The following is a 14523-nucleotide window of genomic DNA, read 5'->3' as shown; positions in this document are numbered from 1 at the left end:
CAAAGACTAATCTGCTGTTAATCCCATTGAGTATGTTTTTTCCTCCCAGAAATTGTATTTTTCATCTTTATAACTTCATGCAGGTCATTAAAAAAATCTTCCATGTGTTTATTTAACATGTTAAATCTTTCCTCTAGCTTTCTGAAGATATGGAATACAATCATAATAATTATTTTAATGACCTTGTCTGTTAATTCTATCATCTACATCAGTTCTGGGTCAGTTTGAATGATTAATTTTTTCTCTCCTTATGAGTTGTAGTCTCTTGTTTTGTATGCTTGGAAACTTTTGAGTGGATGTCATATGTTGTGAATTTTACCTTCTGTGAGCAGGATATTTTTGTATTCCTATAAACATTTTTGGGCTTTGTTCTGGTTAGGTTACTTGGGAACAGTTTGATTATCTCTGGTTGTGCTTTCAAGATTTATTAGGTAGGATCAGAACAGTGTTTGGTCAAGGGCTAGTTATAACCCCCCACTGAGGCAATCTCTTGTCAGTACTCTATTCAGTGCCTCATAAATCATGAGGTTTTCCAGTCTGGCTGGTGTGAGCAGGCACTACTTGCAACCCTGTGTGAGTACTGGGCATTGTTGCCTATAATCCTTTTGGGTTGCTGTTTCCCAGCCTTGAGTCATTTCCTCATATGCACATATGTATGTGCTGATCAGTACTCAGACGAACAGTCAAAGTGAACTCTACAGATCTTCAGAGTTTTCTCTCTGCGCAACTCTCTCCTCTCTGATACTCTGCTCCGCAAATTCTAGCTGCCTTAGTCTCTCTCACTATTGAAAAGCTTTGTCTTTGTCTACTGGGCTCTGCCTGGGCTTCCCCCACTGCTCATCCTGGGACTGGAAAGTCTCTCAAGACAGAAAACTAGCAAATTGCAGGGCTCATCACCTCATTTTTTTCTTCATATTTCAGGGAACATTGTCTTTCCTTGCTTGATGTCCACTGTCTTGAAAACCACTGTTTCACACATTTTGTCCTTTTCTCCCCACATAGATATCTTTTTCCCACTTTTTTTTTTTTTTTTTTTTTTTTTAGATGGAGTCTTGTTCTGTCACCCAGCTGGAGTGCAGTGGCACAATCTCGGCTCACTGCAACCTCTGCTTCCCGAGTTCAAGCAATTCTCCTGCCTCAGGCTCCTGAGTAGCTGGGACTACAGGTGCACACCACCAGACCCAGTTAATTTTTTTGTATTTTTAGTAGAGATGGGGTTTCACCATGTTGGCCAGGATGGTCTTGATCGCTTGACCTCATGATCCACCCGCCTCGGCCTTCCAACATGGTGGGATTATAGGCATAAGCCACTGCATCTGGCCTCCCGCTAATTTAATATCAGTGTATATTACTGTGTACATACACAATTGATTAATTACCTATTGATATATATTCACATATTTTCCAGTTTTTCTGGCTGTTACAAATGTACAAACCTGTACATCTCTCTCTCTCTGGGTATTTGTGCAGATATATTTGTAGGGTAAATATGGGTTGTGGAATTCTTAGATTAAGTGGTATGAGAATTTTAAATTTTGATAGATATTGCCAAATTGTCCACTCTAAATGACTATATCTTATACTCCGACCAAAAATGTCTTCTTACATCCTTATAAACATTGGTTATTATCAACACTTTAAAGACTGCCAAATTTATAGTTGAAAAATCATATTTCATTATTTTGATCTGAATAATACTGTAATTATTATTTTTTAAAAGATCTGAAATGAAGCACGTGTAAAATCGCCTATACTTGGGCCTTTAATATGAGGTAATTCTTTGATAATTTTCTTAATTCCTCCTTTGTCTATTGCCATATTTATGTTACTGTCTCTTCTTGGATCAACCTAGTTAATATTTTTTAAAAATTACAATTTCATTAATATTTTAAAATGTATTTGGATAATTCTACAAAATACTCTTTTAATGATAATTTCAATTCTTCTGTGTTCTTCTAAACAAGTATTTTAAGGTTTTTTTTTTAAGACTAGCTACGTCCTTTGCCTTCCACTTCCCAACTTCCATTTGCCCAACTGCTATCATCTCCAGGTAAATAGCAGCCCAAGTATCCTGCACCAGACAAGCAAATACATTCATAGCAGGTAACTTTTCCCTCAACTTCTGAATCTCAATATGCCCTACTCCTCTTTTTAAAACTCAGTTCTTCCTCTCCCAAACCCTGTTTTATAGAAATAACGTAGGTATAGGCTGGGCGCGGTGGCTCACGCCTGTAATCCCAGAACTCTGGGAGGCCGAGGCGGGCGGTTCACGAGGTCAGGAGATCGAGACCATCCTGGCTAACACGGTGAAACCCCGTCTCTACTAAAGAATACAAAAAATTAGCCGGGCATGGTGGTGGGCGCCTGTAGTCCCAGCTACTCGGGAGGCTAAGGCAGGAGAATGGCATGAACCCGGGAGGCGGAGCTTGCAGTGAGCCGAGATTGCACCACTGCACTCCAGCCTGGACGACAGAATGAGACTCCGTTTCAAAAAAAAAAATAAAAGAAATAATGTAGGTATAAAAAGAACTAAATGACAATTAAATATAAAGCAGATATACAGCTGCTATGAAAGATACACATGCAGTGAAATACAAATCCCTGACTTCAAAGAGGTCCCCGCAATCTAGTTTTTTTTTTTTTTTCTAATTTTAAAAAGAAATTGGCTGGGCATGGTGACTCAGTCCTGGAATCCCAGCACTTCGGGAGGCTGAGGCAGGTGAATCACCTGAGATCAGGAGGTCGAGACCAGCCTGACCAACATGGTAAAACCCTGCCTCTACTAAAAATATAAAGTTAGCTAGACATGGTGGTGCATGCCTGTAATCCCAGTTACTTGGGAGGCTGAGACAGGAGAATCACTTGAACCTGGGAAGCGGAGGTTGCAGTGAGCCGAGATTACGCCACTGCTGTCCAGCCTGGACAACATGAGTAAAACACCATCTCCAAAAAAAAAAAAAAAAAAAAAAAAGTTTATCACTTCCCTTAGGAAGGCTTTATAGCCTAACTGTAAAGTTGTAGTCACCTCAGCCATTCCTACAATGCCTCAGCACAGACAGGTCTAGTGAACTGATGATGAAGCTAGTTATGTACCTACTGTTATGTTTTATTACAGGCTTACTTAAGTGAGTTTCATCTGAATCAGTCTTTCCTTTCCAAGATGATCTGGTTTAAGCTTGCCTTACCTTACGGACGTGACAGGAAAAGAGGACATTCATGTATTTGTCCTTCCGTTTCAATTCATTAGCAACAGGGACAAAAGTGCCTGAGGTCTGAGGTGTATCTGGCTTCTGAAAGAGAAAGGAAACAAGACAAAATGAGTATGCTTAGCATTTTAGAAGGAAAGGCAATCTTTCAGTGTACTGCTTTATAACTACACTTATATAGTTTCACACATGCACTCTTTATCTCCTCACCCCAGATGGTAAGCTACTAAATGGTTGTTGTAACATCAAAGATCCTATACAAATTTTAAAATAGGGAATGGGAGAGAGGATAAAGTGTAGCTCTGGGAATAATTAATATAAAGGTAGTAATTAAAAAATCGTCACTGAATGATGTAAGGGAAGGTTTAAATGGTCAAAGGCCAGGTTATAGAGTGTATTTAATACATATGGATACAACACACAGAACCCTTTTAAATATGGGAGAAACATCAAATACTGTACATTTAGAAGCAATAAAATGTTTTAGTATCTCATAGAAATTATTTAGTTTCTAAAAGTGTTTTATCCTTTCTGCAAATTCTTTGGAGATATGTTCTTCTCTTTTTTAGTAGAGGAAATAGAAGTAGATTTCACTTTGTTCCCTTGGACTTACCGAAGCAAGATAGTTGCCCTCCCAGGCCCTCTGGAGCCCGAGGTCAGCCCTTTGACCCTTCAACATTTCCATGGCTGCAACCTTTGCCCTGACCTGGGGCAGGTCTGAGGCTGGAATGCTCTTGATGAGCTGGGATGCTCTCCATCTACAAGTAAATAGACAACATGTATTAGACTTTAGAAATGCAATCCCATGCATTCTCTCTCTCTTTTTTTTTTTTTTTCTTTTTTGAGTCTCCCTCCATCTCCCAGGCTGGAGTGCATGGCATGATCTCAGCTCACTGCAACCTCTGCCTCCCAGGTTCAAGTGATTCTCCTGCCTCAGCCTCCTGGGTAGCTGGGATTACAGGTGCGTGCCACCATGCCTGGTTAATTTTTGTATTTTTATAAGAGATGGGGTTTCACCATGTTGGCCAGGCTGGTCCTGAACTCCTGACCTCAAGTGATCTGCCTGCGTCGGCCTCCCAAAGTGCTGGGATTACAGGCATGAGCCACCATGCCTGGGCTCCATGCATTCTCAAAAATAACTGAAGCTGTCATTAAGTAGAATGAAATCAAAGCACTGGCATGCTAAAAAAAGTAAAATGCCTCCAAAATACACACAGAAGTTGCTAAAATACATATCATTTTATGTAGACAGATCTTTCCTAAAACTTGCTTTGTTGTTTGTGTGTTTTGAAAGCAACTAGAACTTAGTGATACATGGGCTCTCATAATATTTATATTTAGGGCACAGAAAATTGGATTCATCATTCATTCATTCAATGAAGGTTTTCTAGGTGCCCGCTAAACTCCCAGTGCTGTTCTAGGCAGTGGGGGCACAGTAATAAGCAAAACAAAGGTCTTTCTGCTAGGTGCTTGTATTCTGGAGAGAAGTGACAGATAGCAAATATATGAGTAGACATATAGTATGTAGGATGGTGATGGTAAGGCAAGGAGGACCGGGAGTGTGGAAGATGGAAGGAATGCAGACTGGGTGTGGTTTATATAGGGTGGTTTATATAGGGTGGTCTGGGCAGGCACCACTGATAAGGATAGATGAGCAGAGACCTACAGGCCGTGAGGGAGCTGGTCATACGGAGACCTGCACCAGAGTGTTCCAGGAAGAGAAGAGAACACAGCAAGTGCAAAGGCTCCGGGATGTGAGCTTGCTTGGTGCATCAGAGGAGCAGTGTAAGGAGCTGGGAGAGTCAGGGTCAGAATCCACAAAGCCATGAGACCATGATCAGGACTTTGGCCTTTCCTGTGAATGAGATGAGAAGCCATCGGAAGGTTTGGAACAAAGATGGGACATGACCTGACTCATGCTTTAAAAGGGTCATTGTGGTTGCTATAGGCTGGGAACAGGAAGACCTGTTACATGGCTATTTCCGTAACACACATGCTAGAGCAAGGTGGCTTGGATCAGGGAGGTGGAGGTGGAGGTGGAGGTAAGTGTTGGTTCTGCATACTTCTGAAGGAAGAACAAATAGAATTTGACAATGGATTAGATGTGGGGGCCAGAGAGGATTTAAGGACGACTCCAGGATTTTTTGGCTAAGCAACTGAAAGCTTAAACCAAAAATAACCTGTTCCTGATTGGGAAAAAACAGGTACAAGTTCTCTTATGCGCTTGGCGGCACCCTAGCCCTGCACGATGCTTATATCCTCTCTTCTGCCACAGGAGCTTGAAGTACGGAGGTTGGAAGCAAACAGAGAACTTCCTTTTGATCAGACGAATTAATCAAGGCCGGCTGTTCTCAAACTTGTTTCCATAGAATGAGATTTAACTAAAATGGAAAATTCCCACTGAAATAACCAAATAAATATAAAAATAAGGAAACATTTATAACAACACCAGAAAATGGGAATGTCAATAAAGTAGACAGTGTAATGACTTTCTGGAAGACACAAAGCAGATGGGATCCAGCTGATGGGGAAGCGGCTCACTCAGGGCAGAGCACTCTACTCAGTGGAAGGAGAAAACCCCTCAGAGGGATAGATGAGAATCCTGAAGCCTGAAGTGGCAGGGACTGGTAGCAAGGGCAGGAGATGAAGGATTTTAAGGTGAGAGCTGTGCCTGTTCTCTGCACATGGAATGGCTGGCTGCAGTGAGGCAGGCCACATGTTGGTCAGAGATAGTAGGCTGCCAAAGCAACAACCATGAAGAAGTCATGGCTCAGTAGAATAGTGGAATCCTGTCTTTACTTCCTATGGACAACCAACACTCCAACAAGACAGACTGTCCTAAGATCATTCCAGAAGAGACTAGAAGAGTGACAGACTTGGAGCAGTTGGTGGTCAAAGTCAAGGACACTGTGACAGGTGGGTCTTACAATACTCAGTGGCTTCCTAAGCAACTTCTCGAATCAGCCCTTGATCTCCAAATTTCATGACTGGTGGAGAGACATCTTTGCTCTGTCTACTGGTCTGTTTCCAGTCTACAAACCTGGTCAGCCTGTCCTGTCTTTACTGCCCACAGTGGCTCAGGACAAGGTCTGTCCCTGACTGACTCCAAAGGCCACAGAAGCACACTGGGGGATTCAGGACCTGACCTATACGACCATGGAGAAAGCCACCCTTGCTTCTCATCCTAATCAAGCAAACTGCTGTCTATAAATACGTGTAGCCAACAACAGCTGCAGCCATATAAATCACCAGCCTCAATGACATGAAAAGGGGACAAAGCCAGGCATGGAGAAAGCTCAATTAAAAAGAATTACTGTGAAGAACAGGAGTGAACTTAAACATGATTAGATGCACATTGAGATTTTAGAAAAACAAACACAAGAATGCTACAATCACAGTAGAATTCTTTAATACATTGCTCTCTGTATTCCACAGATCAAAAAATTCCTGATAGTGCCTAGATCAGGGGTTGGCAAACTATAGCCTGTGCCAAATCTGGCCAATGGTCTGTCTTGGTACTGCCCACAAGCTAAGAATAGTTTTTACATTTTTACATGTTTACCAAAACCAAAACGAAGAATATGTGACAGAGACCATCTGTAGCCTACAAAGCCTAAAATACTTAATATCTGGCTCTTTCAGAAAAAGTTTGCAGACCCCCGGACTAGATGGACACAACTGGCAAGATTCAGTGTGCGTGTGTATGCGAGTGTGCTTGTGTGCACGCACGTGTGCGTATACAGAACAAATGTAGCAGACCTGTTAGTTTCAAATGCCATTGATTATAAGGCCTGGGAAGGCTGTGACTGTCTTTCACATTTTTCTTGTTTGTCACCGTATCCCTGAAACCTAGGTCAGTGCCTGCAACATAGCAGACATTTAGTAAGTATTTGCTGAATGAGTACATTGAATTTTGTACAAATCAATCAATTCTAGACCACAAGTAAAACCTCAAAATCTAAAAAGAAGACTGTATAGGCTGTAGTGCAATCTAATCAAAATCAATAACAATCTCCTGCAGCTCTTAAAAATCTTACACAGATCTTTATTGGTATGGACAGATCTTCAAGACTTATTTTTGAGTAAAGTCATATAGCCATACATATAATCTTGCCTGTGTAAAAAAGAGGAAAAAAATGCTCAAATCATATGTGACTACGTAAAAAGCCTGCCGAGATTGAAAACTAATTATTTATAGTACTATATCTGAGAACTGAAGGTTGAGGTACTTTTGTTTTCAATAATTCTGTATTTTTTCTTCTTATGAGCAATTATTTCTTTTTTTAAAAAAGCATATGAGATATATATTAAAGAGTTTTCTTCCATGCATTTTTCTTTATCTTTTGATACCTTCCATCAATTATATTTAGAGCAAAATCTAAAGAAGATAACATCTGATTTAGCACAGAATTATACATTAGTTCTTGTACATTCAGCATATCAATTAGTTCAAAGTGTTCTTTATGGAGTATCATGATAAAATGACTATATTTGAGAAGAAGTAGCTTAGTTTATGTGACTAGATGGCTGTATCTAAGACAGAACTAAATATATCTGGTGTATACTGGCAATAAATAAGCTCAAGAAGCGAGGAGAAAGGACTTGGAATAACTACACACTCAGATCCAGGGCAGGTTATAAAAAAATAAAGACCAGTTGGAAAGGTACCCAATTTTACTTGGGTTTTTATTTATTTAAAAGACAGCTCGCTCTAAAAACAGTTATTTTCCCCTTTGGCTGCACTTTAAAATCACGTGGGAAACTTTAAAAAAGGACCTCTGCCTGGGCCCCACCCCTCCAGCACCATTAAACAGGACTCTCTGGTGGTAGGACCTGGGTGCTGGCATATTTCCTAAACTCCTTGTTATTCTAAGGTGCAGCAGAATTGAGAACCACTGCTTTGAAAGGATTAATGGATTTTCTAGTTTGAGTTATGTGTGGTGGTTTTATTTTTAGCTAATAAAAGTAAGTAGAAACAGCATGCTAGTAGCTTATCTTAACTATGGCTTGTGTCCAGGGGTTGTGGCACATTGCTGTCAGCTGCTACAGGAAAAACAAACTGGCAGTTCCTTTATTTTGAGGGGTAAGCAGATGCTCTTTGAAAGCCAAATCTACAAAACTGAAAACATAAGGTAAAGGTAAATGTCATAACAGCAAATAGCTGAGTCAATATCACGGTCTCAGACTTGTGACTTTGCATAGTATTAACTGTGCCACCATAAATGGATGCAGCACACAGCAACACGTTCTTACCTATTGAAAATCGTCTGCAGGGCCTCCTCAAAACGGCGAAGAACTTTAGGAGGGCTTGGCCACTTCACGTGCTTCCCGTAGTCTCGCATGGTCTTGACGCCATGGAAGCGTCTGGCCACCTCGTGGATGTACGACTTCACTTTGTAGCGCCGGTAGTACCTGATTATGGTCAGAGCTGCCTTGGTTCTTTTGTACCGCATGCGGGCCAGGGTGCCCCGCCACACCTTCACAATAGAGAAAGAAAAAGGAAAACATTATTGACTGGCTGAGTTGTGGATGGCTTTGATATTATAGCAGCTCCTCTACTTACAAACTCAACCAGGCAACTTGCAAGTGTGCACATAAATCAGCCAGAGCCAAAGCATGTCAGTTCCACCTGCCACCAACAGATGGCGTGGGGAGTCACGTCAGTCATTTTGTTTCAGCTGTCTAGCTGCTCATTATTCTACACTGAAGTGTGTGCTGAGCCTGAAGCTGAGTCCTGTTTTAACTTTACTGTCATGAAAAGAAGAAAGCCAAAATGCAAATATCTTTGGATAAATATTTTAGGAATGCTGAAGGGAAGCGAGATGAGTCAGAACATCATGCCATAAGCATCTATAGTTTTCTTGTGAAACCTAACTTTACATAGATTATACATGCTGGCCACTGGTGTAACGCCACTTTGGATTTACAAACTGATTTACACACAGCCTGTGCACCTCCTCTCCCGTGGCACTATGTAAACTCTCAAAGATTCATGGGTAAAGGGTAAATCAGATTACGTACTAATATCCTGTGAATCTTTGTTAAAAGTTTTTCAGTGCTCACAAATCAATGACACTATATAAACGCCTCAATGCCAACTTCATCCAAGCATGGTAAAGTCAGAGATACTTATTTTTTTTCAGGATCCTTTGTCAGGTACCCATATTTCTCAACTTCTCAAGCAAAAACAAATTTGGTGTGATCTTCAATTAATCACTGGCTCTTCCCCTGTATATCCTCTCCACCACCACTTTACTCCTTCTTCCACAATATGGAAGTGTAAACCCCTTTCTTTCCCTTTCTGCTACCAGTCTCCAAGATGCCAAACAACCCTAGTTGCTTTCTTCGATGAACTCCTTGTACACATCGCCATCATGCCCCAGTATATTTATTGCTGCTACTTAAATAACTGTTCCAACTCTTAGGTTGATTGTATTATTTCCCTCCCTAGTCCCTGGCCTTTCAGAGCCAAGATTTTCAACCTCTAGTTCAAAGCCCACAGTATGGGTTCTGCAGACTCCCTCAGGTTTCTTTTATTTCTTCTTAAAAATCCCCATCTGTGCCCACCAATTCCTCTAAGCAAAACTTGCGCAATGCCTCATTTGACTCAGTTGTTTTAGGTTTGTCCTCATGCGGACTCCTAAAGTACACCATGTGCTTGCAGTGTTCTCCCTTTTCAGCCTGCTGCACAATACAGATTTGTTTGCACACTACGTGCAAGAAGATCATCAAGAGACCCCAATGGGTCAAGAAAAACCATAACATTTAAGGGAAACATGACACATGGGCAATTTGTGATGGTAATCTAGAGTTCACATATAAACAGAATGTTTAAAGACAATGAGGCAATAAAAACTAACTCGTCATCTCATGTGGCGTCAGTACAGCAGCCCTTTTTAGTCAAAATGGCTCCCTTCCTTGTAGCCAAATCCACCGTACAGATGGCTTTGTTACGCCTCCACCCAAGTGCAAAAATAAAGCTCCCTTCTTTAGCATCTTGAAAAACCAAAAAAATACAATTACAGGGTGAAAGTATGTGATTTAATTTCTTAGACAAAACACATTTTTAAGTTTCCTACTGTTTGTTGCTTTTTTTTTATTGGGAGGAATTTAAGACTCCTTGGAGCCACATCTATAAAGGATATCAATCTTTAATTTTCAAGAAGTGTTTTATAGAGCTTCCTATTAGAATGGTTTTGGTTAGATTCTTTAGCAAATTGAAAAAAACATTTTATAAGTAAGTACTTTTTAAGCAGTAATTTATTTCTTTTACAAGAAACCTACTTTATAAAGGGGGTCTTTTTTTGACAACCTTTATAATTTCATCTGTGTTGGCTTATTTAGGTTTTTAATAGTTGAAAAAATGAAATAGCACAAAAATGCATATAAACAAACACACTAGCCCTTCTCTTCATCCTTCTAAACCCACCTCCCTACCTCCAGTCTCAATCAACACAAACTATTTTAGATGCTTCTTCCATATTTACTGTCATATTTATAGATAATATGGCTAGGTGTGGTGGCTCATGCCTGTAATCCTAGCACTTTAGGAGGTTGAGGTGGGAGGATCACTTGAGCCTAAGAGTTTGAAACCAGCATGGGCAACATGGCGAAACCCTGTCTCCACCAAAAATACAGAAAAATTAGCCAGGTGTGGTGGTGTGCACCTGTAGTCCCAGCTTCTCAGGAGGCTTAGGTGGGAGGATTGCCTGAGTTCAGGAGGTTGAGGCTATAGTGAGCCAAGATTGCACCACTGTACTCCAGCCTGGGCGATGGAAGTGAGACCCTGTCCCCCCCAAAAAAATACCCCCCCCAAAAAACCACGTATATTATGATTTCTTGGTTGATCCTTTTAGACACTATCCAAATCATGCAAGATGGAGATTTAGCTCTCTCACCATCATTCTTTCTTCTCATCTACCTTCCCAATCATAGTTAAAGTATGTTTACATTACCTATATTAACTCTATTATATATTGAATAATTTACATATGATATGTATGTTATATTGCATTGTATTATATATTACACATATAGTTGGTTCATTGCTGTGCTAAGAAGTATGAATGTTCTTTCTTTATTGTGTGTATTTGTTTTTACCTATCATTAGTAACTGCCTTGTTTTTAAAATTTGCTTTATTTACTATAAACCTACTGCTAATTTTTGCCAAATGCTCTTACAGACCCATCAAATGATTAGCAGTAATTTTTTTACTCGTCAGGCACATTAACTGAATCTTTTTCTTTGATATTACCTGTATCCACTGAACAGTTCCCTATCCTGGGGCTTTTTAAACTACTCTTCCACGTTGGATCCTAGTTCTCCCCCACCGCCCCACGCCCAGTAGCTTTCAAGAAAAGGTGTATGGCCAATACATTTCTATTCTCTTAAATTTCCTTGAAAGTAAAAAGCAGTTGTCTAAAATGTTGTCTGTTTCTTGAGTTATAAAAGCAGAGTAGTTGAGAACAAGCTCTGGACTCAGACTGCCTGTTTTCAAATCCTGGTCCCACTCTTAAGAGCTGCGCAGCGGGACGCGGTGGCTCACGCCTGTAATCTCAGCACTTTGGGAGGCCAAGGTGGGCGGATCACAAGGTCAGGAGTTCCAGACCAGCTTGGCCAACATGGTGAAACCCCGTCTCTACTAAAAAATACAAAAAATTAGGCAAGTGTGGTGGTGCGCATCTGTAATTGCAGCTACTCGCGAGGCTGAGGCAGGAGAATCGCCTGAACCTGGGAAGGGAAGGCTGCAGTGAGCTGAGATCGCACCATTGCATTGCAGCCTGGGTGACAGAGCGAGACTGTCTCAAAAGAAAAAAAAAGAGCTGTGTAAACTTGGGCAAGCTTCCTTCTGTGCCTTAGTTTTCTTAGCTGTAAAATGGGGATAATAATGGTGCTTACCTTGTAGTGTTATGAGGATTAATGGAGTTAATACATACGCAACACTTAAAATAGTGCCTGGTGAGTAGTCAGTGCCCAATAAGCATAGGCTGTTATGACTATTTGAAAGTCTGTTCTTTATTTACCTTTAGTGGGTCGTGCTACTTTCTTTTCTTTCTTTTTTTTTTTTTTTTGAGACAGGGTCTCGCTCTGTCACCCAGGCGAGAGTGCAGTGGCGTGATCTTGGCTCACTGCAAGCTCCACCTCCTGGGTTCACGCCATTCTCCTGCCTCAGCCTCCTGAGTAGCTGGGACTATAGGCACCTGCCACCACGCCTGGCTAACTTTTTGTATTTTTAGTAGAGACGGGGTTTCACTGTGTTAGCCAGGATGGTCTCGATCTCCTGACCTTGTGATCCACCCGCCTTGGCTTCCCAAAGTGCTGGGATTACAGGTGTGAGCCACCGCACCCGGCGATTGTGCTACTTTCTTTTTTTGTATGTGCAGATTTTTTGCCTCCATCACTTGTCAGTGTGACCTGAAAACTGTTTAGTAAATGTAAGTCATTCTTTCTCAGTCTGCCATTTGCCCCCAAACAGTGCCTGATTTGATACTGTTTTATTCTTCCACCTATAATATGGACTGGTGTCCATGGTTTATATGCCTTATCCAGTCATTCAGTTGCCCAAGAGGAGAGGAGAGCATGCAGGGGCTTTAAGTAACTGCTTTACTTCATTCTATGAAATAAATGCATCAGAGGTTTGCTTCAAATCTGGGTTGTATCGTAGGCTTTTGGCTTGTTATGGGGCCAAGTGTTCCTTTTTCATGTCTAGTGGAGCTTTTCCTTGGTTCGGCTGTAATAATCATTGCTTGCAGATGCTTTCCTCATTTTACACCCACTTATTGATATATCAGAGGCAGGAAAGATGGCAAAGCTTGCCTACTCTTCTTGCTTGTGAAAGAAGTCTTCTTGGTGAAAGAAAGGGTCCCCGATGAAGGTGTGGGGTATTCTAAGCCCTCCCTCTGGTACACCTTTATACTGAATGTAGCACCTTCAAAAGTAGTACGACTTTTCAGAATTTCCTCCTTGTACTTCTCCATGCTCCATTCTTCTCTTTGAAGAACATATCGATTTTTTAAAAGCATCTTCTTTCAATTTGGCCCAAGTTTTCTTTTTTTGGATGACACTTCTCAAAGTTGATGGTATGGAGTTGGAATCTTTTCTTGGTTTCAGGGTTGATGGCATGTTCTTTGTTATTTTTACATTTGATATTTGTTAATCTTACACAATTCTGTGGGAAGGAAATTTTGTGAACCTGCAGTTATATCACCAACTTTATGAGAAGTCCCTTAGGCTCTATTTTTTAACATCAAAGGACAAGCATTGAAAACTACAGAGGAAAATGATTTTACAGGAAAAAATGATTCATGCGTTTTCCCTTATAATCTAAGCATATTTGGTTTAAATAGATACGCTTCCATAAAAGTTTGTGTGTATGTGTGGCAGGAGGGTTGTTGGTTGGTTTTCCCACCAAGGGTCTGCAGGTTTGGAATTTAAGGTATAAGACAGATTTTCCTGTTTTCTCTCTTTGTTTAAAGCAGCTTAAACTGTTGAGTTTGTTGAGTCATACAAAGCTTACGTTTGTAAAGGACTGTGCCTGATGAAAAAGCCTCAGAAAGCAGAAAATTAAATGTTATATTAAAAAACAAGTGCTTAATACTTATTTGCATATGGCTGAGAGGTTCAACAAACAAGGGAGCCAAAAGGGGCCCTGCTTCAAACAATATTAACACAAAAGTAGAACCAGCCAGACGTTACGTGCTTTAGGATATGAGGCCAGAGGAGTGGGAGCTGAAGGACACACACTGGGACCTGCGAGGTGAAGTCAGCAGAGGATATCGGGTAGAGAGCATACTGACAGAGGAGCAAGCAAGGGACCATTTCTCAGAAAAGAGGACAGCGGCAAACAGAGAGGCCTGCTGACAGGGAACGACTCAGGTATAAACAGAGAATGCTGGCATGGCGTTGCACACCTCCTTGCAACTGAGGTGCCAATTCTCAACACAGCAGCCAGAGTGATCCTTTTAAGACCAAAGCCAGATCATGTCACTTCTCTGCTCAAACTCTGCAGTGGCTATTTCCCTGAGCAGAAAAGCCAAAGTCCTTCCTATAGCGTTCATGGCCCTATGTGGTCTGATACTGTCTCCTCCCCACCTCATCTCCCGCTGTCCTCTCCCCTGCTCGCTCCCGCCATACTGGCCTCCCTGCTGGACCCTACACAGGCCAGGCATCCTCTTGTCTCAGGGCTTTTGTGCTAGTTGCTCCCTCTGCCTGGAATAATCTGCTCCCAGCCATCAGATGGCTGACTTCCTCACTCTCTGCATCTTTGCTCAGTTGTCACCTTCCCAAGGGAGGCCAGCCCTGGCCTTCTGATTTAAA

General features: G+C 41.3%; 1 protein-coding gene across 4 annotated transcripts in view; it reads right to left on the bottom strand.

Annotated features, from left to right (window-relative positions):
• MYO1D (myosin ID) overlaps positions 1–14523 on the bottom strand; it is a 384944-nt gene that overhangs the window by 163354 nt on the left and 207067 nt on the right. For all 4 annotated transcript variants that reach the window (XR_010133616.1, XM_031011723.3, XM_055388511.2 and 1 more), the window contains exons 17-19: positions 8460–8683; positions 3820–3964; positions 3186–3290 (exon numbers count right to left, since the gene is read on the bottom strand). Coding sequence is in view for 3 of the 4 variants with exons in the window: in XM_031011723.3 (XP_030867583.1) it covers positions 3186–3290; positions 3820–3964; positions 8460–8683 (474 nt within the window). In the remaining variant the exon portion in view is untranslated. The remainder of the gene's footprint in view (positions 1–3185; positions 3291–3819; positions 3965–8459; positions 8684–14523) is intronic.

This window comes from Gorilla gorilla, chromosome 4, assembly GCF_029281585.2.
Source record: "Gorilla gorilla gorilla isolate KB3781 chromosome 4, NHGRI_mGorGor1-v2.1_pri, whole genome shotgun sequence".
Taxonomy (NCBI): Eukaryota; Metazoa; Chordata; class Mammalia; order Primates; family Hominidae; genus Gorilla; species Gorilla gorilla.
The sequence above is the reverse complement of the archived record's forward strand: the minus strand, read 5'-3'. Positions and strand labels throughout refer to the sequence as shown.